General features: G+C 31.8%; 3 protein-coding genes and 1 non-coding gene across 5 annotated transcripts; 3 read left to right on the top strand and 1 right to left on the bottom strand.

Annotated features, from left to right (window-relative positions):
* Positions 1-200: 200 nt before the first annotated feature.
* LOC125069428 lies at positions 201-9,319 on the top strand. The gene is made up of 6 exons (XM_047678960.1): positions 201-379; positions 2,148-2,317; positions 6,116-6,186; positions 6,259-6,398; positions 7,057-7,206; positions 8,988-9,319. The coding sequence occupies exons 1-6, from the start codon at positions 313-315 to the stop codon at positions 9,143-9,145; spliced, it is 756 nt and encodes a 251-aa protein (XP_047534916.1). The 5' UTR covers positions 201-312; the 3' UTR covers positions 9,146-9,319.
* A 1,908-nt stretch (positions 9,320-11,227) lies between these two features.
* LOC125069341 (phosphatidylinositol glycan anchor biosynthesis class U protein) lies at positions 11,228-13,025 on the top strand. The gene is made up of 3 exons (XM_047678844.1): positions 11,228-12,102; positions 12,198-12,469; positions 12,587-13,025. The coding sequence occupies exons 1-3, from the start codon at positions 11,339-11,341 to the stop codon at positions 12,838-12,840; spliced, it is 1,290 nt and encodes a 429-aa protein (XP_047534800.1). The 5' UTR covers positions 11,228-11,338; the 3' UTR covers positions 12,841-13,025.
* A 591-nt stretch (positions 13,026-13,616) lies between these two features.
* LOC125069199 lies at positions 13,617-27,145 on the top strand. Of its 2 annotated transcripts, XM_047678642.1 has the most exons (12): positions 13,618-13,734; positions 14,022-14,196; positions 14,428-14,712; positions 15,329-15,609; positions 15,927-16,112; positions 16,609-16,896; positions 17,644-17,761; positions 18,087-18,226; positions 24,153-24,442; positions 24,924-25,136; positions 26,377-26,566; positions 26,974-27,145. In XM_047678642.1, exons 1-12 carry the CDS (start codon positions 13,692-13,694, stop codon positions 27,126-27,128), a joined length of 2,364 nt encoding a protein of 787 aa, XP_047534598.1. In that variant the 5' UTR covers positions 13,618-13,691; the 3' UTR covers positions 27,129-27,145. The 2 variants fall into 2 exon arrangements, with proteins under 2 accessions (XP_047534679.1, XP_047534598.1); XM_047678723.1 differs by lacking the exon at positions 26,377-26,566 and having other exon boundaries at positions 13,617-13,734; positions 26,974-27,075.
* Positions 26,643-26,716, bottom strand: Trnat-agu. Its single transcript has one exon. It is a non-coding gene; the product is annotated as a tRNA-Thr (tRNA).
* Positions 27,146-27,214: the final 69 nt, after the last annotated feature.

Here is a 27,214-nt window from a genome sequence, read left to right as displayed (position 1 = left end):
GTAACTACAAACCCAAACAACGCTTCAATTCCTACGTGATTATGTAAAATAATTCTATTATAAGCTTTTACCTAAGCGATGTTTTGTTATTTATATGATAATTGTAATATTTAAATTGTTGTTGATATTAACTAATATATTCCGTGGTACAAGTGGATGACATTGAGAACACTGAGAAGCTGTTGCAATCTCAGTTGCCAGCAATATCATACGTAACTCTGACGAAGGTTGTGTTGTAGATCGCAAACCTCCTTTAACAGCGCAACGTGAAACACACGTTGCTTTATAATTTAATAATAAAACAAATTGAAAATGGTTTTGCGTTCGGTCAGTTTTTTATTTAGTATAGTCGTCGCTTGTTCTGGATCAGTTGACATAGGTGAGTTATTAAAATAAGTGTTATTAAAGTGAGTGTATGAAGTATGTAGTATCTTCAAAACAAAAAACAAAATTATTCCAAATTTAAATTTATAATTAAAAAACAATTTGTCTGTTTTTTTTTTTTAATTTCAATCAGACAAATAAGATAATGCTCTAATATATATATAATATATTATAAAGTTTTAATGATAATATTATTTTACTATGTCACGAATATGAATAAGTGATTCTGAGCGATTCAAATAATTTGGAATAAGTAACTTCTTTAATACATGATCGAAATCAACTTTTAGATGTTGCCATAAATCGCCATATTTTCAATAATAAAGACATTATGTACTGTGATATGATACGGAAAATGTAATGTATATCGTATTTGAACCCACACAAAATAAATCCTAATTGTAAATCTCTGCACGAACTCCTATTTCGGAAACGTTTTAATATTTGAGTCACGTAATACCTTTACCAAAAAATAAGGAATTTAAAATTATGATGTTTTTCAAATTTTGATCGTTCCTTAATACTTGTTTATAATTATAAATATCAACTTAATAATTGTATTAAGTTGACATTTAAACAAATATTAATCAATAATCAATATTAAAATTAACATATATTGATATGTTTCTTTCCAAAAGTATATATGTCAAACAAAATAGACGATTTTTTTAACCCATCAAAATATCTTGATTATCTTTATAATTGCTTGAGGAACTCAGAATCACTGAACAGAATTTGATAAAATTTAGTAGGAAGTAAGCTTGAACCTGAGGGAAGAACGTACTTTTGATGCCTTACACCTGACGAACAAACCCTAACTCGCGAGCTAAGCAGCAGGCGATAACTAACTTATTATAAATGCAACCATTTGAAGTTATATATTGTTTCAAAATTGAAATCTGCCCCCAATAGTGTAATATCATATAAACATACTTATTATGGTCGGCGATTATGACTCTTATAATTGATGGTTTTGTTATATAGAACAAGAAGTGATACGTCATTGCAAATACGTATTTAATATCATGTTCTTATAATATCACGTTACAATGATGTTCAACGGACCATATGTTATCGCATCGTGCGTAAGTGCGAAGTTTATATCTATTATTCTAAAAACTTGTTTTTTTTTGTTCCTAATATTGTACGTAGAAAAACATTCTGAATCATGGTTTAGGATAGTTCGCCGAAAGTTATTCATTGTCTCGCCATTTCGAATACGAACAGGATTCTAAACATGGCCTGATGATCTCTCTTGTAAGACGATAGGTAGGATGGTAGGTATATTAGATGGTAGGGCTGGCATCTGAATAAGTACGGTGGTACTCGTTTGATGTAAGGAATGGATAATATTTCTAACACTATCAATGTTTATGGGCGATGTGACCACTTACCATCGAGTGGCTCATTTTCCGTCCACCTACCTATATCATAAAAAAAACTCCAGCAATCGCCTTTTTCGTGAAGAAATGTCAAAAACATTACGTACTACATTATACCGTCGAGTGAAAAGATCCAGACCAGTGTATTAGCCATTATTATGTACATTGATCCATTTTTAAACATGATCGAGTATATTTCTTGCTCAAAGAAAAAATACTAATATTAATAACAACATTTGCTTATAATGTATGCGATTAAAAAAAAGTACAAATCAATAAAAAAAAAAAACAAATCAAGTGAAAAATTAATAAATTTTGGCAGAGTAATTTACGTACCTAGATGGTGTTAAAACATTACTGTAAAAGCTATTTTATTTCCAGAAAAATACTTGAAAACATGTAACAGAAACTCTCCGGATGTGAACGATTGCCTCGTAGACGCTATTCAGAATGGTATCACTGCAATGGCTGGAGGTATTAAGGATATAGGAGTGCCGCCTGTCGACCCCTATCACCAGAAAGAACAAAAAATAGAATACAAAAATAATCAAGTAAGAACTTTATTTCATCACAGTTTAATACAAAAAAGCAATGGACTAAAAAAGAACTAATAATAATTGCCATATCATTTTGTTTCCTATAGCAAATGTATCGTAATTATAATGTATTATAAGATCCAAGTTAAGTCGTTACAAGTTTGAATCATTTCAATATTTATAAAGACCATATTAATAAAAAGTAAAAAAAAAAACAGGTAATCATACCGGAATCACGATACAAACGTGGTTTTATCAATGTGTTAATGCGATGGTACATGAAATGTATACGTATCATAAACATGTATTTGACAGTTTTATAACATCATAGATTCGTAATCACGGCGATGGAAATGTTACGGAAAAATATTATAGCATAAAATGTACGTAACGCTTTGTATCGTCTGCATAAAACTGTAACTTCTAAACTATTAACTTATTGAAACCAGACTTATACGATACAATTGTTCTAATTCTGACCTCTCAAGGTCTAGACCGTTACAGGCACTTCCTTATTGGGAGCATAGCATTCGGTCTTTGTTTTTTTCCTTATAACTCACAGCCTTATTCTGCACCAAAATGTGGTGAGCTTCAATGGATATTTTCGGGCGATAAGTAATTTCCAATTAGCGTATTTATTCTGTTCAGACGGCTAGTATTGTTGTTTTATTAAATATCATATTCGGTCATATTGTAGTTGTCCAATGAGAAAGCTCATAGACTATAATATAGCATTAAGCAACGATCGAAGAAGGCAGAGTAACGTTAAACGCATGCAAAATCACGCAGATCAGAAAATAGTTAAAATTGTTACAAATGCAAGTTACCTAACATCGCACGGTCGCAATAGTCTCCTTACCTTTGAAATATAGATTTTATTGAGCTACAATTTCCCTATTTCACAAAACGGTTACTTGCAAGACAATAGAAGAAATATTAATGTTCAGTTACCGTTTTTATATACTCTATACTATATAAACGATTATTCATTAAAAATAAGTTATATTTGTATCTTAAAAATACATTACGCTTACCAATAATGTCAAGATCTATAAATTCGCCGTCGTTTATAGTTCATGTGTTGCGATTCATTGTAATCTGTCCTAGAGATATTTATCTTGGTAGGTTGTATTGACATATATGTATGTATGCTACTGTTGGGTAACATATTCGAAAATATTATTCATTTTACAAAAAAATATATAATGACATAAAAAATTCTAATTTTTATTTTTTTTCTGTCTTTACTCTGAGTTTAACGCACACTAAGACACATTGTAAGCAAGAGCACTCACATACATGTATTCGTTCACGTTGATAATAGTTTAACGTGGAGGGGCGTGTCTTCGTAATTGAATATACTACAGTTTATTTTGTGCAATTTTCTAGTTTGTGTCGGAGGGTTTGTGCAGGCTCTATTCGGATGAGTACTTGTCTGCTATACTATAGCTAAACATTTCGTACTGTTGTTTTTCGGTTTGTAGAAAACCATTCTACCAGTTGACCTAAAAAATAGAAAATGGTAATAGTATCACATATAGTTAATTGTAGAATGTGTTTAAATAAGATAATAAGTAAGCGGATTTCCTCAAAACGGGCGTTCAGTAAAATGTTTTTGATTTTATTGTACAGCCTTAACGAGTTAAGGAAAATATATAATGCTTAGTTCCGCGCTCGGCTAGGACAACAAGATACTAATTTTTTAATTAGAATAATTATTGTGGACTAGCCGTGTACCAGATGGAATTGCATATTGACATCTCAGGAATCATATTACTTTTCTAGAATATTCTAAAACCTACTTTGCCTATATTTTTACCTATTTTTCGCGGTGATAAGCCAGTTCTGTGTAAAACGCATAAAAACCACGACACATTCCCATTTCTACTTAAGTAACTTATGAACTTCAATGGAGCACAGACAAAAATTGGGCAATAATGCTTTAAATTAATTCTTAATGAAATTGTTCAAGCCAAATATTTATCTTTTTGGATTAGGATTTCAGCATTACAGGATTACTATATTATATACAGTAAAATATTATAAAAACAAATAATATATGGTAGAAAAAAATTAGGAAGTAAAAGAAGCGTAAACTGGTCCCGAAAGGTTAAAGTGTAGAAAACGCCGTAAAAGGAGATACGTCATCAAGTATCAAAATCATTATGACATCATATGAGTGTTAGTCCAGTCATTATATACATATGCAAATGAAGCGAGAAAGCCAAATTTTGAATATTACTTATTATTGGGGGCCTCGAAACTCTTAACTTTAAATTGTCGTCCAAAAAAATTGCACTTCTCACCCGTTCGTCCCGACGTACTGACGACTGGACTATGTTAGTATTTCTGTTGAATGTATCGAGTCATATCTTAAATTAAATTATTACATAAAGGCATAATAGACGAGATGACAATAAAAAAATTAAGTTCAGAAGTTACAAGGAAATCAGCTTTTACAAAATATGTACAGCTTCACTTCACACTTTGTCGTAAATTCACAAGCACTGAATAAACAAAACTAAATGAGAGAAACAGCGAATAAAAATTAAGCAACAATAAAGACCTAAATAAATTGTTAAATATAAGACTAGATACGAACAGAGGCGCCTGTCGAAAACGGCTATGCTCGCTCTGGTATTGCCTAACTCTTAACCCCTTATCACACACATCTATACACGTTGAACTAATATTTACATAGTCAAATATTCATCCATCCATGCGTACATGTTTGACATAAAAGCTGTAGGTACACTAAAACAAATATCAAACTATACATTTTGGCTGAAACAACAAAAATATGTATTAACGAGTTTTGAAGTTAAAATTATGCTGTTGTTATGCTTTTCGTGATATAATCAAACTTTAAACAAAGAAAAAAAATCCTTGATTTTTTTTGGTTTAAATTAATCTTAAGTCCATTAAAACATAAAAATACAATCAAGGAATCAAGTCATGTAAAGGAAATATAAGTAGTAATAATTATGTAGAATAAATTAAATGATATGATCGTCCTGATAAGTAACTGAATTAACAAATATGTTTTTTTTATATGGTAACTTTTTTTAACACCGTAACATTCAAAGTTTTTTATGTTTCGTAAACATATTTATTTGTAGGAAAGAAAGGAATATATTAGTGTAACTTTGCGAAAAATATATCTATTTAATTAAATTTTGTATTCTTTCCTTCAAATAGGTAAAAACTAACATTACGTTAAAAATTAAATAATAATCGTAGCGTAAATAAAGAAACAAATATAATAATAACCCTAAAATTACTAAAAAAATGGCTTTGTATAAAATAAAAATAAATATTAATTTGTTTAATATACTTACAATCCGTCTTTAAAAAACCTTGTATCAAGTTTACATAATAAATTATTTTAATTATATTTACTAATTGTAGCTGCGTACGCGTTGAAATATTTGCAAATGGTCTAGTAATATTTTTTAAATAGCGTAAAGTTTATTTGTCAATTTTACACATATTAATTTTTTTTCTTTGGATAACAGTCTTTGAGCAAGTCCAGTCATATATTCTACCGCCAAACAGCAATATTTACTTAGTATTTTGTGTTTTCGGTTTGAAGGGCCATTGTATTCGCAATGTGAGGAATAGTTAAAATTTCTTACCACGTCTAGCGTCTTTGGGGTTGAAAAATTAGTCGAATTCGCCGAATACCAAATACCTACTCCTTACAACTCTACTTTTAACTCTTTGGCTTATGAGATACTGTGACAGCAAATTAAAAATTTTCACGAATACTATAAACAAATTATATAGGATAATCATATATTTATATTATTTTAGATTCAAGCCAAGATGGTTACCAAAGACATACTAGTAATCGGCTTAAAAGAGTCCACCGTTCGAGATGCAAGGTATGCTTTCGATCCTATAATAATAATCGTGGATTGTGAACAAGTAGATTAAAATATAATTAAACATTCCAGATTACGAGTAGATGATGACAGTTTTCATCTAGAAGTTGACATGTTCAGCCCTGCGGTGTCAGTGAGCGGGCGATACGAAGGCAGCGGCAGTTACAATGCTTTAAATGTAATCGCTCACGGAACCTTTGTTACAAATATGAGTAAGTCCAAGAGAATACACTATGCTATCTGTAACGTTAATCGTGTCTCGTATTGTTCTATAGTTTATAGCTATTATTCGCCGTCATCCTTTTTGGTTTTGGGTAAGTGCAGTGTGTTTTATAATACTGCAAAAATTATAATTATACAGAGAGACAATTAGCTTTTCCAACTCTCCTTGGCTTTTGGTTGTTTATTACTCACCGTTATATTGTAGAGTTGTATTTAATAATAAGAAAAAATTAGTCTGCTCATTTCGAACGTCGCTCTACTCAATGGTCAAATTTCGTAAAAAAAACTAACAAATAAGAAAGAAGAATTCTTCGGACAGAAATCGGACATTTTTTTCCTTACTTAAGTAATTAGCAAGTACCATCGTCATGTGAAGGGCCGTTAGGCATTCCTAATTCCAGTCACAAGCTTCATTGATCGTCGTGACAAGGACAAAAATAATCTGAGAAACGAGCACTTTACGTTGCGACGTCCATTTAGATTTTTTGCAATGGATTTTGAAACCATGAATCGATTTTTAACCTTCAGTTTTTTGTACAGCGCTATTTCATTTGAGATATATTTTTTCTTTAACAAAGCTAAAACTTTAACTCTAGTTTCTTGCAATTAGTAAAAATTATAAATCCAATTTTTTTTTTACTTTTATAGCTGACCTTGTATACACGTGGAAGCTAGATGGAAAACCTGAGACAATTAATAATGAAGTATATATGAAGATCAAATCATTCTACATGAGACCAGATGTTAGTAACATGCAGATTTATCTTACTAATGAATCGCCGGAAACCAAAGAATTGAGTAAGTACATCAATATAAAATAAGTTATAGATTCTTAACAAATGACATTTTGAATGTTGGCTATATAGTATTTATAATATACATTTTTATTTATTATTAAAAAGTGGTTATAAATAGTTAACTGAAATAATTCTGTATTAATAATATATATATTAATCAAGAACGTATTTAGTATTTTATAGTGGAGGTATAAACAAATCGCAAGGTAAATGTAAGGTTTATTTATTGACACTTAGCTCTTATAGTCCTCTTAACTCTTTCTGTCATTAAAATTGGCTAAACTAACTAATTCAAAAGGTGCCCCATATTTTGCCTCAATTCTTAAAATATTAAGTATAATGAAATAAATATATAAGGCTAATTCTATTATGTACTAATATTATTGTATAAATTTTGACAATTATATCAATAAGTGTTGTCTTCTCAAACGATTTCGAAAACAGCAAAAAAAAGTCGACTCATTTATTTGGAGAAGACGTAAAACATAAATTGTGTGGAAAAACGTTACAGATTATTATTTAAGAGCGCTTTTGCTGTTAGATAGGTGATGGGTTATTTCGCCTAGGTACTCAAGGTGCAGCCGTCGAGGCGTCACGGTAGCGAAAATAAAAGTTCCTCTTGACGCTTTCATAAGTCTCCAATAAACAAATGCATTAATCAGAGATTTCTTTACTTATATTTATATGTATTATATATTATTATTATAATATGTATTATTATTATAATATGTATTATTATTATAATATGTATTTGTATAGATATTGTCTTCTCTGTAAGAAGCACTCGGCAATAACAATAGCCTAGTAATTTTATTTGATTCATGGTTACATTACAAAATTGTAGACATAAGCTGAAATTGTAATGTACGTTAAAAGCAATTAATTTGCAAGGCCATGGTCGTATTTAATTTTTGCCAAGTGTACGAGTAATTTGTAATTACTCATAAAACAACAGTAGAATTATCCAATTAAGTTTTAAGACAAAAAAACAGACTTGTAAAGTGTTCCTGAAGATATCCTATGGCTTAAATTCTTATTTTAAACGAGTTTAGTTTTCATTGTATTTAATTTTCTAGTAATGATTAAATTATTTAGTTTTTCTATAGTTATTAACTGTAAACTATTAAAAAGTTGTTGAAAAGGAATTGAAGTTGTTAATTAATAAATAAAATGTTTAATTGACTCAATTAACTAAAAAACAATAAGAACATATTTTTCAAAATTCATCTCCTTTGGAATCCTCCAAAACTTTGTTCATAAATTCGAAATTTTAGATTACATAGAGATCAAAGTCTTTATTAAGTCTTACGTTACCTATTGAGTTATAGACAGACGTTAAAGATTTCTTGAAAATTCCTCACTTAAAGAGTGAAATTGGGCTTGCAAGTTTGTACATCAGTTTTAATTTTTTTAAGAAATTAGGTTTTTAGTTGTCCGTTTCTAAGTAATAGACGATCGTTACATGGTTTCCGACTCAATGGGACGGATAAATGAATGGTTATATATACTTATTTTTTTTAAAAACGAATAAAATGTATTTTATATAGTATGTTTACAAATGTATGAAATAAATTAAAGTAAAAGTATGTAGTAAATAATTAGGGACATGTTCACTACTGCATATGTAATGTCGAACTTTAAAATAGGTCTATATTTATAATATGTGGTAATGCTAAAAGCGAAATAAATGTATTTTACCCGAAACTCGTAGCTACAAAATCGTCTCAACATTTCTGAAATTTATATATAATGAGAGTACTATATTAATTGTTCTTTTTACAGCCGCCCTTGGAGTGAAAATAGTCAATGAAAACTGGAGACTGTTGTATAAGGAACTGTTGCCAATAGTACAAGCTAACTGGGATAAAATTGGCGTTAGAGTAGCTAACAAGATCTTCCTGAAAACTCCATTTAATCGTTTGTTCCCTAACACGTCGTAAATATCCGAATAATACATTCAAGGAAAAGAGTATGTAGTAATACTATTGTTTTTGCATAGATTATATAAATAGTATTACAGTAAGCATATGAACATTGGTTCAATCTTGCAATATAAAATAAAATGGTGACATCGGGAATACATATTATTGTATGCACACATGTGATAAGATTATACATTCTTAATACAAAGATTAAATATGTAAATATAATATAAGAAAGTATTTGATTGAAGTTTTTTTTTCAATTTTAATCCTAGACAAATAAAGAACATTAATTTACATTTAATTTAGAACCTAAATTCAAAATAAAATTATTAAGTATAATAAACTTGACTGTCATTTTCTGTAAATGCTTATACACCGGGTGTATAAGCATAGCAAACTACTAAACTCCGGGTTGCTATTAATTCTTGATAAAAATCCAATGTTATTGTCCTAACTGTTTTAATTGATTTTTGACCATGCTCAAGCTGGACTAGCCATCTGCACATATAGGACGGGAAATCGGACAGGTACGGAAAAATAGACGTCAAACCTTAGGCTTAACGTGATTTCCGAGACGCGGGAGTGTCAATTCTGCTAACTTCTAGACTCCAACGTGCTTCTCGGACTGTGAGCGGTTTATACGCAATTTAAGCGCAAAATATTCTGAATAGGAACTATTCTGAATAGGAGAGACAATTGCTACACATGATATAAATATTTTTTAAAGATTCGAGTAATTTTTATATTTATTATTGCACGACTTATAATGCATATACATCAGAGAGTGCTTTTCAATAGACGAAATACGTTCGCCTCATTACGACAACTATTTTTACTATTATTCTCTTGTTAGTTCCGAATCAAGATAGTTTGCATTTGCATTTGCAAGACCGTTGTAAAGTTAAAAATTGATTTAAATTGATGGAAAAGTAAAAAAACATCAAAACATTCCATTTCCTTAAATGTTTTTTTTTTTATGTGGAAAAAACTTAAAAATATTAATTTGTTTGCTTAAATACAATTACATTAATTGAGTGGCTGTACGACTTAATACCATTGCATTTTCACTATGAAACAAGTGTATGAGAAGAAACAATATTAGTTTATGTTATCGTCTACAACAATTTCAATGAAGTAATGAGACTGTCCTCTGCATTTTGCAGAATTAGGATTATTTTCGTCACAAGAAGGCGGTGCAGTAATACTTTCAATAATTGCTATGCACATTAAAGACATAACTTTAATTAAGTATCATAATTATAAAAAACAAAAATCACTGTAGAAAAAAAATCCTGAGAATTTAAACAAATTAATGTTTTAATTCACAGAAATTCTTATCACAATTTGCACATCGCGCAAAAATTAAATCGAAAATCAGCAAACGATGCTTGCCAATGCAAAAAAAACATTACAAATAATTCAAATAAAAAAAAACAAATAAGCAGATAAAATTACGAAGAATTACCGGGATAAATTATATAAGTCGACTATCATAAACATCATATAATTATGAGATCGAGACATATTGCATATGGTATGCTTATTTTGTATACACGATATTCTAAGAAATAATGATTAAAAAATAATTTAAAATCTATTTAAATTTCAAAAGCAAATAAACATCTGCTTATTATTTATATACCTACTATGAATTTATACTATAAAATATTAAAAATCTCGATTATTTCGAGTATTTTATGTGATAGAGATCATCGATCGAGACATTTTCAAAATGCTAGGTTTATTATTACAAACGAGTTCTAGAAATAAGCCTTAATCTATAAAAATACGTACTCATTTTAATTTTATCTTGTTGTATTTAGGGCATGTCATGTAGTTTAGTTAAACTCATAGTATTTTAATCGATTCATCGTATGGCTTTGACGTTTAAAGTATTTAACCTAACATATAGCATTTAAATTGTTAGCAAATAACGATAAGTACTTAAAAAACCTAATGTGCTTAAGTGCTTATTTTAAAATAATGTTATATTAAATGATCATCGTTTAAACGCTCATCTCTAGTTGTTTCTTATAAATGTTAACACCGAGAGATAGACATTTGAGCTTTGACACATTCGTTTTGTCATAACTCTGTCAGTTTCAATTTTACTGATGTATTTTTCAGTACACACAATTTGAAAACCACAAAATGAAGCTGCTTGATTGATGTGGAACTGTTATTTATCATAGAAATTATTTATATCCAATGGCTTTAATGCGGAAATATTTTGTAGCCGGCATAGTGAGATATTGGCTTATTCATACAGACTATTGGCAGACAATTGCTAATAGAGTTGAAATAGCAACGCCTCTGAACTCATGGAAGAGGTTAATTGAAGGAGTATATTTGTACGATCATGGGATAGATCCTTATGAAGGAGACTCGTTTCACGAGTCTCCTATAATGCTTGTGTTTTTTCATTTTATATTAAAAAAAGTACCTTATCTATTACCACTTATATTCACTTTTATGGACATTCTAACTGCACATATTCTATACAAAACTTCGAAGGCGTTTGTTCGACTTTTTGAAGAGACTCAAGAAAAGAACAAACAACATGTAGCCGAGGAATCCAAAACAATGCTTTTGAACAAATCTCAGTTAAATGAAGCACCAGACTATGTTTTGTCAGTTTATTTATTCAATCCTTATTCTGTATTGAACTGTGTCGGAATGACCAGTACTGTCACTCAAAATTTATTAATAAGCATGTCTTTGTGGGGAGCTGCAAGTGGACAAAAATTGCTTGCTTGTATATTTATTGCGCTGGCTACTCACCAAGCTCTGTACCCCATTCTTCTGGTTGTACCAATATCAATTTTATTAGCAGATGTAAATAAGGGATGTAATAAGTGTTCTTATATTAGAACACTTCTTGCCTTTGTTTTGTGTTGGGGTTTTTTGATTTACATCTCTGCATATATTATGGATGGCTCGTACAGCTATGTTTATAATACTTATGGATTTATGTAAGTAAATACTTTTTGTATTGTGTTTCTATATTAAGCGTTTTAGTTTTGCATTTCAGATTAAAATGATATAAAATTGCATCTTGTTTTTTCAGACTAACAGTACCAGATTTAAAACCTAATATTGGCCTCTTCTGGTACTTCTTCACAGAGATGTTTGAACACTTCAGACTGCTGTTTGTCTGTGCATTCCAAATAAATGCACTGGCACTATATGTGGTTCCTTTAACACTGAGGTTTCATAAAGAACCAGTGTTATTAGCTACGGTGCTGATAGCTCTCTCTACAATATTCCGATCTTATCCTTGTGTGGGCGATGTTGGGTTTTATTTAGCCCTTTTGCCTTTGTGGAAACATCTCTTTACATGTATGTATTTTCTTTTCTAATTTTTTTTATATAAAGAATTTTTAAATCTTAAATAATTTTTGAATATGGTGTATTTTTAGTATTTTTTTAAAACTAATATTGTTACTATTATTTCAGTTATGCAACAAAAATTCATTGTCGGATGCGCATTTATCATCACATCTGTACTTGGACCCACCGTTTGGCATCTATGGATCTACTCTGGTTCTGCCAATGCCAATTTCTTCTTTGGAGTTACACTATCATTTGCAACAGCCCAAATTTTTCTGATAACCGACCTTCTATTTGCCTATATCAAGAGAGAGTTTACACTTAAACATGGTTCATCTCGTCGAATTGACGATAAGCCAGCTAAATTAGTTCTTCAATAATTCCATTTTGTGATAAAATATTCAGAAATAATAATATTATTTAACATGCATTTAATTTACAGAGCAAATAGTTTACAAGCTATTTTTTGTAGTTATAGGAATTTTCTTATTTTTATATAATTCAACATTCACTTCAAAATATTATTTCTCTATAAAGGATTGGTTGTGACGTCACAAAAATGGAGTATTAGGAAGTCGTTTATTAAGTCAGTAGGATTAAAAAACGAATTACATGTTAATAACACTACAGATATATTCTATTTGATGTAATTATATTATGTTTATATGTTATCAAACTTAAATAGGCAGGCTAATATAAATAGGCAAAGTAGGTGGAAATTTTGAGTGGATGAATTACGTATTACAATAGACCTGTTAATATTTCAACTAATTTAATTGTTAAAATATATTTTAGTGCCTGAGAAAACAATAAACAATTGAATATGTTACAATTTTAGAACACAAAAATGTAAAAATATTATTAGATTACAAATTTTAATAGTCACATATAGCATACCCATATATTTTACAACTATTGTATATAATTTCTTTAACTTTACATATGAGAGATTGACTGTTTGTTAATAAAGGCTAGTTTATACGATAATAAACTTATTCATGAACTAATATCAATAAAGTGGTTTATTTTTAAAATTCCCTTTCATTTCTATTCGTGTGTTTGTATATCTTTTTAATTAATCCTTGTGTTATAACAACGCCCTACTTACCCAATGAACGACTATCTTATCTCTACCAATCTGTGCCTACATCACACACACCCTGACATTAAACAACGAGTGATAGTGTCATTATGTTTACTTCTGTGGAAATGTAACCTAACATTTTGAAATATGAAAAAAGTATTGTTTGTGATTTTTTGTGCTATATTTACATGTAAGTATAATTTTAGGTACATCAATCCTAATTCATTCATAAAAAATTGAAGAGAATTGAGGCATAAATGTCCTTTTTTCTATTTGTTTTCAAGTACCTATGTTTATAATTAAAAATATTTTGTAAATTATTTTTCTAGGCTAATTGCTTACTGTATTTTTATAAAAATATCGAAGTAAGTATAATATAAAAAACTAATATTGACAATTTAATATATTCAACATAAATTAATCGTTTAAGTAATATTAATAGTAATAAATGTATGAAAGAATTGTATTAAAACATAGGTTCGGAAGAGGTTGTACAGTCAAGCATACCGTCACATTTGCTGGAATGCTATCGAGGCGAAACTCCTTTTCTTGGAGCTCCGAAGAGACTTGACGTATTTCTTTCGCTCCTAAGGCGATTGGAATTGAATACAAAACTTGATATGAGATTATTTAGTGCAGCATTGCTAAGAAGGTATTTTCAGGCACTTATATATTATAACTATTGAATTGATATGCATTATAACGGTAAACAATTTATCGGTTTTGTTGTTGTTGAATTTAAATTGGTCAAACTAAAATCAATGGTGAATTGAAGTTTATTTTGCTCTAGACCTAAATAAATATATATATATAGCGCATATTTTATATTCTAAGTCGTAACAAAAAATGTTTTATTTATATAAACAAATTTAAAAAATTTCAGTCTTCGGCTTGACGGTATCGAACTGTTTCCTAACCTGGTAGAGACAGAATTCGTCTTACCATACCGAGCATCTGCATTTCAATTTAATAGATACAAGTTACTAATGGAATTGTTTTTACCGAGTCAGAGTGATCTTATAAATGTGGACGAAAGTCTTAATAGTATAGAGAAATGTCTCCTCCACAAAATGATCAGTTCAACGGTACAGCCATGGGAACGGGGTGACGAAAATGTTGTTTGCCCATTATCCGTGCAGCATCGACATATGCAACAAAGCGCAAACAGGTAACGAATTACTAGGATCAATAAATGCCTACCTATACCTATTATATTTATTGAAGTTGAGTATGTTTATTAATTGGCATAAACATGAAATGAACTAATTTCGTAAGTAAAACTTGATACTTTAACATGCTTCGATTGCCATTATAGCATTTTATTGCGGTGCAGTTTGTAAGTTGATTAGCAGAAGGAAAAGTTCTGGCTGAATTTGACGGCATGACGCAAATAGATAAGACTGAGATTATTTAGATATTACTGCCAGAGGTTAAAATAACATTGTTAAGCTTCCATTTCACATATTTCCATGAATAGCTACAATTAAAAGCTATATACTCGTTAGTAATATATATCATGAAGTTAGTAAAAAGTAGAAAAAAGTTGTGTGTCTAAATCTCCTTGTCTTTGTTTGGTTTGGTTTATTCCGGAGGACTCTGTAACAGTAGTTAGTATATAGTAGTTAAACAAGACCATAACTTTATATTAGTAATAAAATAAAAACTATCATGTATACCGTACCTAACGATAAACGATAAACGATATGTACTTATATATTTATATCGACTTACAATATGAATAAAATATAAATATATGCATAACATCAACTTTCGTACTTTAACAGGTTGTATAGCAGATGCCCTATTGAGGATGGTGTAATCCAGACTGAATGGGGTACTGTATCCCCAGGTACCATAATAGCAGCGATTGCTTCCTCCTTACAAATACAAAGTGTGTCAATTAAGGATATTTTAAACGCAAATATATTCCGAGCAGAAATATCACAATCATTACTAGATTCAGCTATGGAAGATTGGAATACGAAAACTGAAGTATTTGAAATAGATGATATGGATGCTGAAACAAATGTCGGTATCAGTAACATATGGGCCGCAACTCTGGCAGGTACCCAAAAATTCGGTTTATTAGAAACGTAAATTCCATTGGGTACGATTTTCTTTGGAAATAGATAGAGACCTGGGGTGTGGTCACCACTGCCCACAGATGTTGGCACTGAAGATTATTAACCATCCCTTCCATCGCCAATGCATAACCAAATTAAGATGGTATGTTCTTCATACATATTAGTTACATTAATTCGCTCACCCCTGAAACGGGAACACTAAGTACCTATTTCTGTTTGACGGTAAAATATGATGAGTGCGTGCTACCAATCCAGACGGGCTTGTAAGGCGGCTAAGTTAAGTGTTTTCTTTTTTAAGGTGATTTAGCAGAGGTTGTTGTAAATCAAGGTCCGAGAGTCGGAGCATCATCACATAATATAATAGTAGGTAGCAGTAATCGATGGAACGACACTATTCTCCCAAGGGACTATCACCTCTTCCCCCAGAATGGAACGTCACGTATTTGGCATTTCACAGATGCGGAAATTTTAGCTGGTATTGACGGTTGGTATGACAGAAAAAAACTATTATTGAGATAAAATAATTCCTAAAGCAATGTTATTCCTCTTAAACGTCCCACAGTTGGGCCTCCTCTTTATTTCTGAAGAGAATGTTCAGAGCTTATTGTACCACATCGCTCAAACTTTTCATTTCATCACGATGTTTTCTATCGCCACCGAACATTAGATTAATTATAAACTAAGTAAATACAAATATACAAAATAAATGCACAAAAAATCTCTGGCTTAAAGTCACATATATCCTAGCCACTGCGCCATCTCGGCATTAAAAAATACTTAAATACAGACGAAATATGTTATAACTTCATTTTTTCTTTATTTAAATGTATAAAATGAATTAGATGATTGAAGAATGTATGTTGTCTTAGATTTCGTTTTAAAATTATATAATTTCATATTTTTTATTGTTTTACAAAAGAAAATAGAAATGATTAAGAGTATTCAAAGATTTTATATAGATTCAGACTTAAATTTTCCAGGACTTATATTAGCCAATTATTTACCGACATGGGTCAGCCAACGACGGAGCTTGCGGTTATCGCAAGTAATAGAGATGTATTATTCAAATGAAGGAGTATCCTTTGAACCGTCTGTCCGCGCTTGTAACAGGCTAGCGTTGTTTTCGAAGATCAACAGCTCACAGTTGTTTACTGAAGCTTCTAGATTCGCACAGATTTTATCTCTGCAACAGATAACTGTCTATATTCCTAAGGATGTAATGGAGAGAATAACGGAGGCAGCGGTCACGGCTTTCATGAGTTATGTTCGTAAGTATTTAATGCTATTTTTGTTAGTTATTTATTTGTTAATACCCTATATACGATTGGTCTTTAACTACTATAGAGGTATCCCGGTAACCCTACTCATACATACCCTATTGTTAAAAAAATAATCAAAGATATTAAGATGATCCTATAGACAATTACTTATTTTAACTAGTTAGAAATATTCCTATTACTTAAATAAATATAAGCAAACATATTAATATGTGAGGTAATTAAAACATGCCTTGATTTTTAAATAATTAAAGCAGGACAAAACTATTTTGTCTCCTGAATTTAACAAATTCATGCTTTGATAATTAATTGTTACCAAGTTAATTTTCAAACCACTAAAGTGTAGTTAATTATTAGTATATATATAATAATGTTTTACATGGGGCAAGGTATCCGTTTCTATATTAAAATGTAAAAAATACATTGGTAAAGAAGGCATATTATTCAATACAAGATTATATAGTTGATAAAAAAGCGTGGAGCTAATACTTAATAACTTTGTATTTTTTAAATGTTGAAAATATAGTTGTAGTTTCGCTTAATATAGTTTGTTAAATGACGATTCAAAAGTGCTTGTAAAAGCCTACTCGAATAAAGAATATTTTGATTTTGACTAACTTATTAGTAACGTTACCAAATACCTCAAACATTTTAGGAAAACGGTAGGATATGTGATATAATTCTCCTTTCATAGTAAAATGTATGTGGGTTGTTTATTTAATTTTAAAACTTCAATAGCAACAGTACTGAGGCAGAATCACAAGGAATGTAAAAAGTCTTCCAGCGTTCCAACCATCGACCTGATCGTGGCGACCGACTCGAGTTGGAAGGGTTATGAAGTAGAGCAATTTATGTCGTAAGTATTAGTAGCTAAATTTAAACATTGTAAAATTTAAGATTAACGTCTTGCGTGTCAGCAATCATTATTTCTTGTTATGAGTAGGTATTGGTTAATTAATCCAGAATAACGAGGCATAGCAAAATATACTCGTGCAGGGCAGGTTTGGCTACATGAGAATTTTGTCATCAACATATGTATTCTCAAGGAAGGTTGACTTTATTCAGTTTATTGGCCTTTTACCAAATGTGCAGTGTATTAACTGTATGGAACACCATACAGTTTACACACTGTGCGTTTATTTATGAGATGGAGGGTATAGTGGTGATGATGTTTTATTAAGGTGGATAGGAGGCGCTTTGGAATTGGAGTCACAGCGCAGTACAATAGCACTGGTGCACGGCAACACCGGCCAGTGGATCGTGCCGCCCGCCGACAACTTGACGTGCTTTTACAGTACTATCGCGAATAATACAATACAATGTAAGATTTGTTTAATTCCATGTATTTATAACATAAGATAAATTCATGAACAAAACTAGTTTATAAATAATATAAACAGAGCTAGCTAAGTATCTACAAATAACTTTACTCGTAAAATAAATCCTATCAAAACATTCTGACAACAACTAACGACAGCATTTTTTATATTACTGTTTTGTTAACATTATAGAGTTATCGGTCTTGCATTAGCATTAGCATTAGCAGCCCGTAAATGTCCCAGTGCTGGGATAAAGGCCTCCTCTCCCTTAGAGGAGAAGGTTTTGGGAGCATATTCCACCACGCTGCTCCAATGCGGGTTGGCGGAATACACATGTGGCAGAATTTCGTTGAAATTAGACACATGCAGGTTTCCTCACGATGTTTTCCTTCACCGCCGAGCACGAGATGAATTATAAACACAAATTATGCACATGAAATTTCAGTGGTGTCTGCCTGGGTTTGAACCCGAAATCATCGGTTAAGATGCACGCGTTCTAGCCACTGGGCCATCTCGGCTCATCTATCGGTCTTGATTGACTAATAAATTTTTTTATGGTATTATATTTAGGACGATCAAATGGTCGCTGTAAGAAATATTAAACAATCCTTTCATCGCCAATGCGCCATCAACCTTGAGAACTAAGATGTTACGTCAATTGTGCCTGTAGCTACACTGACTGACTCATCCTTCAAACCGGAGCATGACAACACTGAGTACTGCAGTTTGGCGGTAGAATATCTGATGAGTGGGTGAACACTGAGTACTGCAGCTTGGCGGTAGAATATCTGATGAGTGGGTGGTACCTACCCAGACGGTCTTGTACTTAACCTACCACCACTACATACTGATTAATTATTATTATTATTACTACCTAATACCTACCTAGCGTTCTGGCGTACTGTCAAACGTATATACTTATGACAATGAGATTTAGATATAGACAGTTTTACTACTTTTTACTTTAGTAATTGTTATATTCCTAACAATTACTAATTGGACTTGCTTGTGTAACTTTAATAATTTATTTATTTTATATACTCTTTATTGCACACCAATATAGACAAAAATAATAGGAGTACAACAAAAACAAAGAAAAGAAAAATGTACAATAGGCGGCCTTATCGCTAAAACAGCGATCTCTTCCAGGCAACCTTTGGTAGAGGAGAGAGATAGGATGGTAGGGGTGTACAAATTATTTAATACATAAAAATAAATAAATAGATACAATATATATATATGTATATATACGATACATAAATAAATATTCCATAAATATATAATTATATAACAATATAATATACATATACATTATAAATATATACATTTACATACTATAGATACTTACATAATAAATAAAATATTGAATTGCAGTATTTCTTCATGAAGCAAGATAGTGCTCTTTTATCATTTTTTTAAAAGAAGTAATAGTTGGTGCACGTCTTGCTTCTAGTGGAAGAGAGTTCCAAAGACGAATTGAATGGACTGTAAATGAGTCACTATAAAAAGATGTTGTATGGGGAGGTATTTTTAGCACCAAATTCTCTTCAGAACGAAGATTATGGCTATGTGAAGAACTGAGAAATTGAAAACGTTCTTTTAGATATGAAGGAGAGGACGGATTGAACAGAATACAGTACAGAAGTTGAAGGATGTGAGTATTCCTGCGAAGCCGAATTGGGAGCCACTTGAGCTTTTTACGAAATTCAGAAACGTGATCAAATTTACGAAGACCAAATATGAATCTGATGCAAAGATTTTGGAGACGCTCAAGTTTATTAAGTTGCTCCTCTTTTAGATCAAGATAACATGCGTCAGCATAATCGAGAATTGGTAGTAGGAGTGACTGTGCTAACATAATTTTGGTAGGGATGGGTAGAAAGTTGCGTAATCTTCGAAGGGAGCCAACGGCTGCAAACATTTTTTTACTAGTCTCACTTATCTGTGGTTCCCAAGATAGGTGCTGGTCAAAGGTAATTCCCAAATTTCTAGCTGTAACACTGAACGGTATGTTAACACCGCTAAAGTGTACAGCCGGGAGATCCGAAAAAGATATACGTGAGATTAATTTTGAACTACCAATAATCAGCACCTGTGTTTTATTTGGGTTTACACGTAATCCAAATGCAGTAGACCACTTTGAAATATTTAATAAATCATTATTTACTAAATGTATAGTTTCAGGAAGGTTCGCAATTTTACTTTGTGAATAGATCTGAAGATCATCTGCATACAGGTGATAGAGAGAACATATATGAGAAGTGATGGTACTTATAAAGACCGAAAACAAGAGGGGAGACAACACGCCACCTTGTGGAACGCCAGCAGTTATAGGAGCCCATTCTGAGAAAGAATCTTGAACTCTTATCCGTTGCCGGCGCCCATACAAGTAAGAATGAAACCAATCGATTACTTTAGGAGATATGTTAAGAGAACACAAAATAGCAAGAAGAATATCAAAGTCTACAGTGTTGAAAGCATTACTAAAATCTAATAATGTCAACACAGTAACCTGTTGATTATCCATTCCTAATCTAATGTCATCAGTTATTTTGATCAGAGCCGTAGTCGTACTATGACCAGGACGAAAGCCAGATTGTAAAGGATTCAATAGGACATTTTTTGAAAGGTATTGGTTTAATTGATTGTGAATAAGGCGCTCAAGTACTTTAGACAGGAAAGGGAGAATGGATATAGGACGATAATCAGTGTAAGATGAAGGATTTGTTTTTTTGGGGAGGGGGATGACTTGTGCGTCTTTCCAGGATTCAGGGAATTCACAAAGGATAATGGATTGGTTTAAAATATGTGTGACTACAGGAATTATGATATCTAGGATTGGGAGGATCATCTTACGACTAATGCAATCCGAACCAACGGCATCAGAATTTATTGCTAAAATGTTCTTCTTAACATCACTATCAGTAAATTGACTAAAGGAAAAAGGAGAATTTTCAGGAGTTGATTTAGCAGAAATTTCTTTTAAAGTATTAGACTTCACAGCAGTGTCGAAAGTTTGAGAGGACGAAAAATGATTATTTAATTCATTTAAATTAATATTATGAGTATTAATGTTTTTGGATGTTTTTCCAACTCCTAAGGACTTGAGAAATTTCCAGACTCTAGCTGACTCCTCTTCCTCAGCTATAGATTTATGGATATGGCGTCGTTGATTATCCCTACATAGCCTGTTGCAGCGATTGCGAACCTTCAGATACTTGTCGCGATTTGTGTCAGTCGGATTACACCTATACTTGGCCTTGGCAACATTCTTTCTTTCTTGGAGCTTCTTTATTTCTGGGGTGAGCCAAGGTGCCGGAAGGTGTTTTAGCCGGACAGGACGAATTGGTGCATGTAAATCATACAGTTGAGTTATTAGAGAATTAAAAACTGTAACTTGCTCATTAACTGTATCAACATTCAAAATAACACTCCAATCAATGTTGGCAGCATCCTTCCGCAGACTATTCAAATCCATTCCACCAAAATTACGCTGCAGAAGAATTCTCGATTTTGCTTTGGGTGGTTTGATTTTATAGGAGAGGTAAAGAAGATCATGATATGAAAAAGCAAGGGCGGAGCACTGCCCATGCTTTTCAACATGATCAACGGAAGAGACCAAAATTAAGTCAAGAAGAGAAGGGATAGAGTTAGGGAAGGAATGAGTAGCAGATAGGGGTAGGATTTGTAAATCTGCACTATTCAGTACAGATTTCAACAGACTAGAGCGATGGTCATTTTTTAAAAGACATGTATTAAAATCTCCCATAAGAATGGTATGGGCATACAACGGTTTAAATCGCTCTAGAAGGATTTCAAATGATGAAAAGTAATCGACCGTGAGGTTAGGACTATAGTAAACACCTAATAACATCTTAATATGACCAAAGATAACCTCAATAAAAAGGTGTTCAGCCCCTTCAACGGACAGAGGTGTCGAGTGACTTATAATTGAAAATGGAATGTGAGAACGGAGATAGATCGCCACTCCACCACCTGCCCGACCTACACGGTCGTTACGGATCAAATGAAATCCAGGAAGAGAGTAGGAAGTAGAAGGTAAGCAGGGTTTAAGCCAGGACTCAGATACGAGGATAGCATGTATTTTATTGCAATCGAATGATGATAACATATCAGGATAATGTGCAGGAATACTCTGAGCATTAATATGGATAACATTAAAATATTTCAGACAGTCTGAGAATAAAGAATTTATAGTTTCACCGAGCGAAGGGATACTATGAAAGCTGTCATTACTGCTCAATCCATCAGAAGAAAAAGAAAGAAAAGTTTCGTCCAAATCGTCATTGTTTCTAGACATTTTTAAATTAAATATTCAGCAAATAAAATAAGTAAAAATATAAAGATAAATATATAAAATATATATGTAAAATAATAATAATATATATTAATTTTATAATTACAAAATAAAAATAGGTAAATGAATAATTATACGTTAATTAATTTCATATGAACACTCACCCGCCAGTTGCCTAGGAATAATCACTTAAACACAAACATAACAAAATAGAAGCAATAATAACATTAATAACGAATATTAACAAAAAAAAAAAAAAAACATATATTTATCAGGCAGCCATAACAAAATTTTTTTACTAAAAAGGAATAATATTATATCTATATTTATCTATTATCTATCTATATCGAATATGAAAATAAAATAGAGACAATCTTTATAAATGTCCAGTATAGAACTAAAAAACTAACCATCCAAAGCAAGAAAACTATGGCGCCTGATTGACAAACGTCAGAATGACGTTAACTTTTAACTAAATAGATTCGTAAATAGTTTTACACAACACAAAATTAAATCGAAAGCAGGTAGACAGAGAAATAATTTTAAAATTATAGAAAAACAAACAATAATAAGAAGAAAGATAAATATAAAATAACTATTTCTTAACTACGCGTTTTGACCTCTGCAATGTAACTTTATCGCTAGTGTTTGCGATGGGAATTTTTTGGACTGGGGACTTACAAGTTGAAATCGAGTCAAGATCAGATAAACATTCGGCACGATGTCTAGATCCATCTGGGGCGATAATGTGTATCAAACCGTCTCGTGTCCAACACTTGTTAATGCCGAACCGCTTCCTGGCCTCCAAAAACACATTGTGTCGGCTTTTCGTCAGGAACTCTGACTCTGTGACACCGGTGCCCTTCAACTTCGTTTTGGCGAACCAGACCTTATCCCTAATAGCAGTCTCGGTAAATTTGACCACTATAGGTCTGGGCTTGCTGTCCAAAGGTCTTCCTAAGCGATGACAAGATTTGATACTGCTGGTAGAAAAGTTTGGCAAGTCCAAGTGCTCCGCAACAAGGCTGGTAACGCGAGCAGTGGTATCCTCGGATCTGTCTTCGCTAACACCATGGAAAAGAAGCACTTTTCGACGTCTCTGCATTTCAGTCCGATCCATTTCCCTGGCGAGGAACTCAATTTGTCGCTGAAGTCCACTTAGTGCAGTGAGAACAAAAGACTTAAAAGAATTGAACTCCGATGAAAGAGAAGGCACAGTCGCAGGTGTTGTTGTCCTCTGCAAGTCTTGCTGGAATTCATTCATACGGCTGTTGAATAAGTCGGTCATTGCAGCCAGAGACTCCTTGATAGATTCCATTGTTGTTGTGTAGGTTTAAAGTGACAAATAATTCAAGTGATAAGTAATTTTAAAGAGGATTCACTATCTGGTGGGTAGAGTAGGTTACATACACATAATATATTATAAATTAACTTGTTTTAAATAAATATTTATACTATAAAAATAAAAAAATCTTTAAGAGCTTTTAAAAGTGGTGTTATCTTTTTTTTACTCCTACCCGAAAAAGAATTATCATCATTTGTAAATAATATAAAAATGTATGTTTATATTATTTACAAATGATGAATAACCAATTTACGTATTTGTGTAGGGCCAAATCGTCTAAATCTACCGAATGTTATATCAAGAATCATCCAACACAGTCGGAACCAGACGTTACAAGGTATATCGGACAGGATAAGCGCTGGTCGGAGCACCGTAGTTCTCGTCATAAGCCCTACGGATCGACAAGCGACTGACGAGATAGAACGTTCGAGAATACTGATGGCTTCCTTGCGAAGGAGCTTCTTTGACACCTACTTCGCTTATGTGGCGCAAGATATAAGAGATTTTCAAAATATTAACAATGAGTACCTTGATTACTCAGAATTGTTTTTAACGGTAGGTATTAAAATAACTTATTTATGGTACTGCTAAAATCGAGCCGTTAATACAGATTATTTAAAATGCAAATGCATTGTTCTTATTGGTTGTTTCTGATGGATTTATTATCGGTAGGTCAATTCTAAAACGGACTCCATTGAATGTAAGAGGTTACCATCTCCCAACGATATTGCCACTGTAAGAAATCATAGTCACCAGCCTTGAAAACTAAGATGCTATGTCCACTGTGACTTGCTCGCTATTGGTTTTTTGTTATTGATGATTGCTTTTGATTAAATGAAAGAAAGTCTTGTGTGTGTTGTCAAATAATTGTTTTTTTTTGTGCTAATGCGATGTTAATATGATAATAATAATAATATAATTCCTCAATTCAAAGTACTTACTGCAAATAATAGTAGATCCTTGTAAGTGTGCCAAAAATTATTCTTATAATTTACAATCTAATTATTAACTATCTTTATAATACTTTTTTTCGTAGGTTGATTCAATATCAATTCCAGACGTCATTAGCAAAGTGGATAGCGATCTGGTAAAAAGTAATATTCCATCTAAAATAGTCGGAGCTCAATGTCAGGTTAATGGCACCGAATTTTACCAAATCGCCTACGAAGATTACGTGTTGCCAGGCCGTGAACAGTCGTACCGTATTCATCCGTTTTACTTACAGAGACAATCCGACATTCATGTTCAGGTAAGTGAGACTTTATGCCAATGGGGCAAGGATTATTTCGCCATTTGTATATGTTAGGAATATGTGTGTTGTCTATGTAATCATACTGAAGTAAATGATAAGATCCTCAATGAATAAGTCGTGATATTATAATTCCTCAAAGGATTTTTGTTTATAATAAACGTTGGCAAACGGGAATGGATAATGACGGCCCATAGACATTGGCGCTCTAAGAAATATTAACCATTTCTGACATCAAAAGTATTGGTATTTGGAAGTAAAATAACTGATGAGTGGGTAGTACCTGCCAACCTGGGCTTCCACAAAGAACTGCCAGTCCGTACATTTACTGCATGAGCTTGCATTCGAGATGTTAAAGACAAAAAACCAAACTTATCAAACGTATCGAAAATTAATTTGCTAAAATATATTTATATAATTTTTAATAATTAAACTAACAACGCCATCTATGTTCCATTTTGAATACCAGTAATCATGTTATCTTTCTAACAGTGCCATCTGTATTTTCTTTTTAAAATATATTACCATCACAAAATACTTTTTCTAAAATTACGATTATAAACAGGTATTTTAAAGAATATTATTATGCAACTACCGAGTTCATTTTATTATCAAGTTTAGTTAAATTGTTATGGTATTTTCACCAGCACTAATTAATGTGTGTGCGTAATTTAAGTTCCATTGGTTGGGCTGAATTGTTAACCCAGACGTATTATGGTCACGGATAGCCTATTCCAGTCGAAAAAAAAGTAATTATAAGCAAACCTCAGTTTTAGGTACTTATTACATTAGATTTGCGACTACATTATTTTCTTGTACCTATTTTTTTTTAATGTATGTACAATTTTTTATTTTATTTTATATTGGACAACATCTGATACATTACTCTGATCCCAATGTAAGTAGCTAAAGCACTTATACACCCAAACCCAAAACAACATAGAAAACTAATGAACTTGTTAAAATTATAATATTTAACTTATATTTAATTATATCAATTTTAATTTTACCTCTAAAATCCCGATAGTTACTTCACAAATCAAAATGATAGATTATTATTCAAGATCGCCAACAATGATATCAAGTCATTTCAATGTCAAAGTTGTTTATATTCTTCTTCGATTGGAATAGCCTATAAAATTATATCTACATTGTTTCTTTGGTTACTGAATGTGTCGCGGTATACATCAAAGCTGCATTAAAAAGATTATAATGTAATTTGTAAAAATTTTCGACGTAGTTCCGAAACGATGGCCAAGGAAAGATATTGGTCTGCCAATGGCGCGGTGCTGATGACTCTCACTTGTGTCACACCATAAACGAGCGTGAAGTCTACACTTTTAACATAACAAACCCATGCCCTTCACCGGAGTTCTGTCTTCCGGCTCATTTCGCCGTCTCAGCGCTAACAACTCAAAATTTGTGTGCACGTAAGAACAATATTAAATAATATAAAATATGTATCATAAAAAAAAAAACAGAATTTAAAAATTTGTTTATCCACCAAGGCCCCGGGGGGATTCGAACCCCCGATCTCCTGTTTACTAGACAGGCGCTTTAACCAACTAAGCCACGGCGCCGATATGTGTGATGTCGAAAATTGTATAGATATTCTTGCGATTCATACATATCTATATATTTAATTTTTGAGTCTACATAATTTTACTTACTGTTGATCTTGCTATATTTTAACAAAATAATAAATATCAATGTACCTAATGTACTTTCTCTTAAATTTTCTCTTTTAATAAAAAATATTTTATTACGCCTTACAGATTACGAGAATTTTTATTGTGTGTTGATTATTGTATTTATTTAGTTTTTGATCATGTTCCAGATAACGAGTGTCGCCTGCCTCACCAAGTAGGTTACTACATTCAACATTCTGGTTTCCGGTGCTTGCCTCTGCTGGGCTCCGCGATCAAAATGTCGCCGCTTTGGAAAGTACATCTCGCACTTTCTCTTGTGATCTCATTATCATATTATGTTTAATAAAAATTTAAGAAATTTAATAATTTCCTTTTTTTTTTCGCCAATATACTCAGATTTAATTTTAATATGCAACACATAAACGGAGT

Source organism: Vanessa atalanta, chromosome 1, assembly GCF_905147765.1.
Source record: "Vanessa atalanta chromosome 1, ilVanAtal1.2, whole genome shotgun sequence".
Classification (NCBI taxonomy): domain Eukaryota; kingdom Metazoa; phylum Arthropoda; class Insecta; order Lepidoptera; family Nymphalidae; genus Vanessa; species Vanessa atalanta.
This window is presented reverse-complemented; position numbering and strand designations above follow the sequence as displayed.

What these genes read in the sequence shown, in the direction of transcription:
- LOC125069428 (XM_047678960.1), top strand. Translation starts at nt 313, where the DNA reads ATGGTTTTGCGTTCGGTCAGTTTTTTATTTAGTATAGTCGTCGCTTGT. An exon ending in TCCACCGTTCGAGATGCAAG is followed by an intron (nt 6,187 to 6,258) that starts GTATGCTTTCGA and finishes TAAACATTCCAG; the next exon opens with ATTACGAGTAGATGATGACA. An exon ending in AACCTTTGTTACAAATATGA is followed by an intron (nt 6,399 to 7,056) that starts GTAAGTCCAAGA and finishes TTACTTTTATAG; the next exon opens with CTGACCTTGTATACACGTGG.
- LOC125069199 (XM_047678642.1), top strand. Translation starts at nt 13,692, where the DNA reads ATGAAAAAAGTATTGTTTGTGATTTTTTGTGCTATATTTACAT. An exon ending in TTTTTGTGCTATATTTACAT is followed by an intron (nt 13,735 to 14,021) that starts GTAAGTATAATT and finishes ATTAAAACATAG; the next exon opens with GTTCGGAAGAGGTTGTACAG. An exon ending in ATGGGCCGCAACTCTGGCAG is followed by an intron (nt 15,610 to 15,926) that starts GTACCCAAAAAT and finishes TTCTTTTTTAAG; the next exon opens with GTGATTTAGCAGAGGTTGTT.
- LOC125069341 (XM_047678844.1), top strand. Translation starts at nt 11,339, where the DNA reads ATGGCTTTAATGCGGAAATATTTTGTAGCCGGCATAGTGAGATATTGG. An exon ending in TATAATACTTATGGATTTAT is followed by an intron (nt 12,103 to 12,197) that starts GTAAGTAAATAC and finishes TTGTTTTTTCAG; the next exon opens with ACTAACAGTACCAGATTTAA. An exon ending in GTGGAAACATCTCTTTACAT is followed by an intron (nt 12,470 to 12,586) that starts GTATGTATTTTC and finishes CTATTATTTCAG; the next exon opens with TTATGCAACAAAAATTCATT.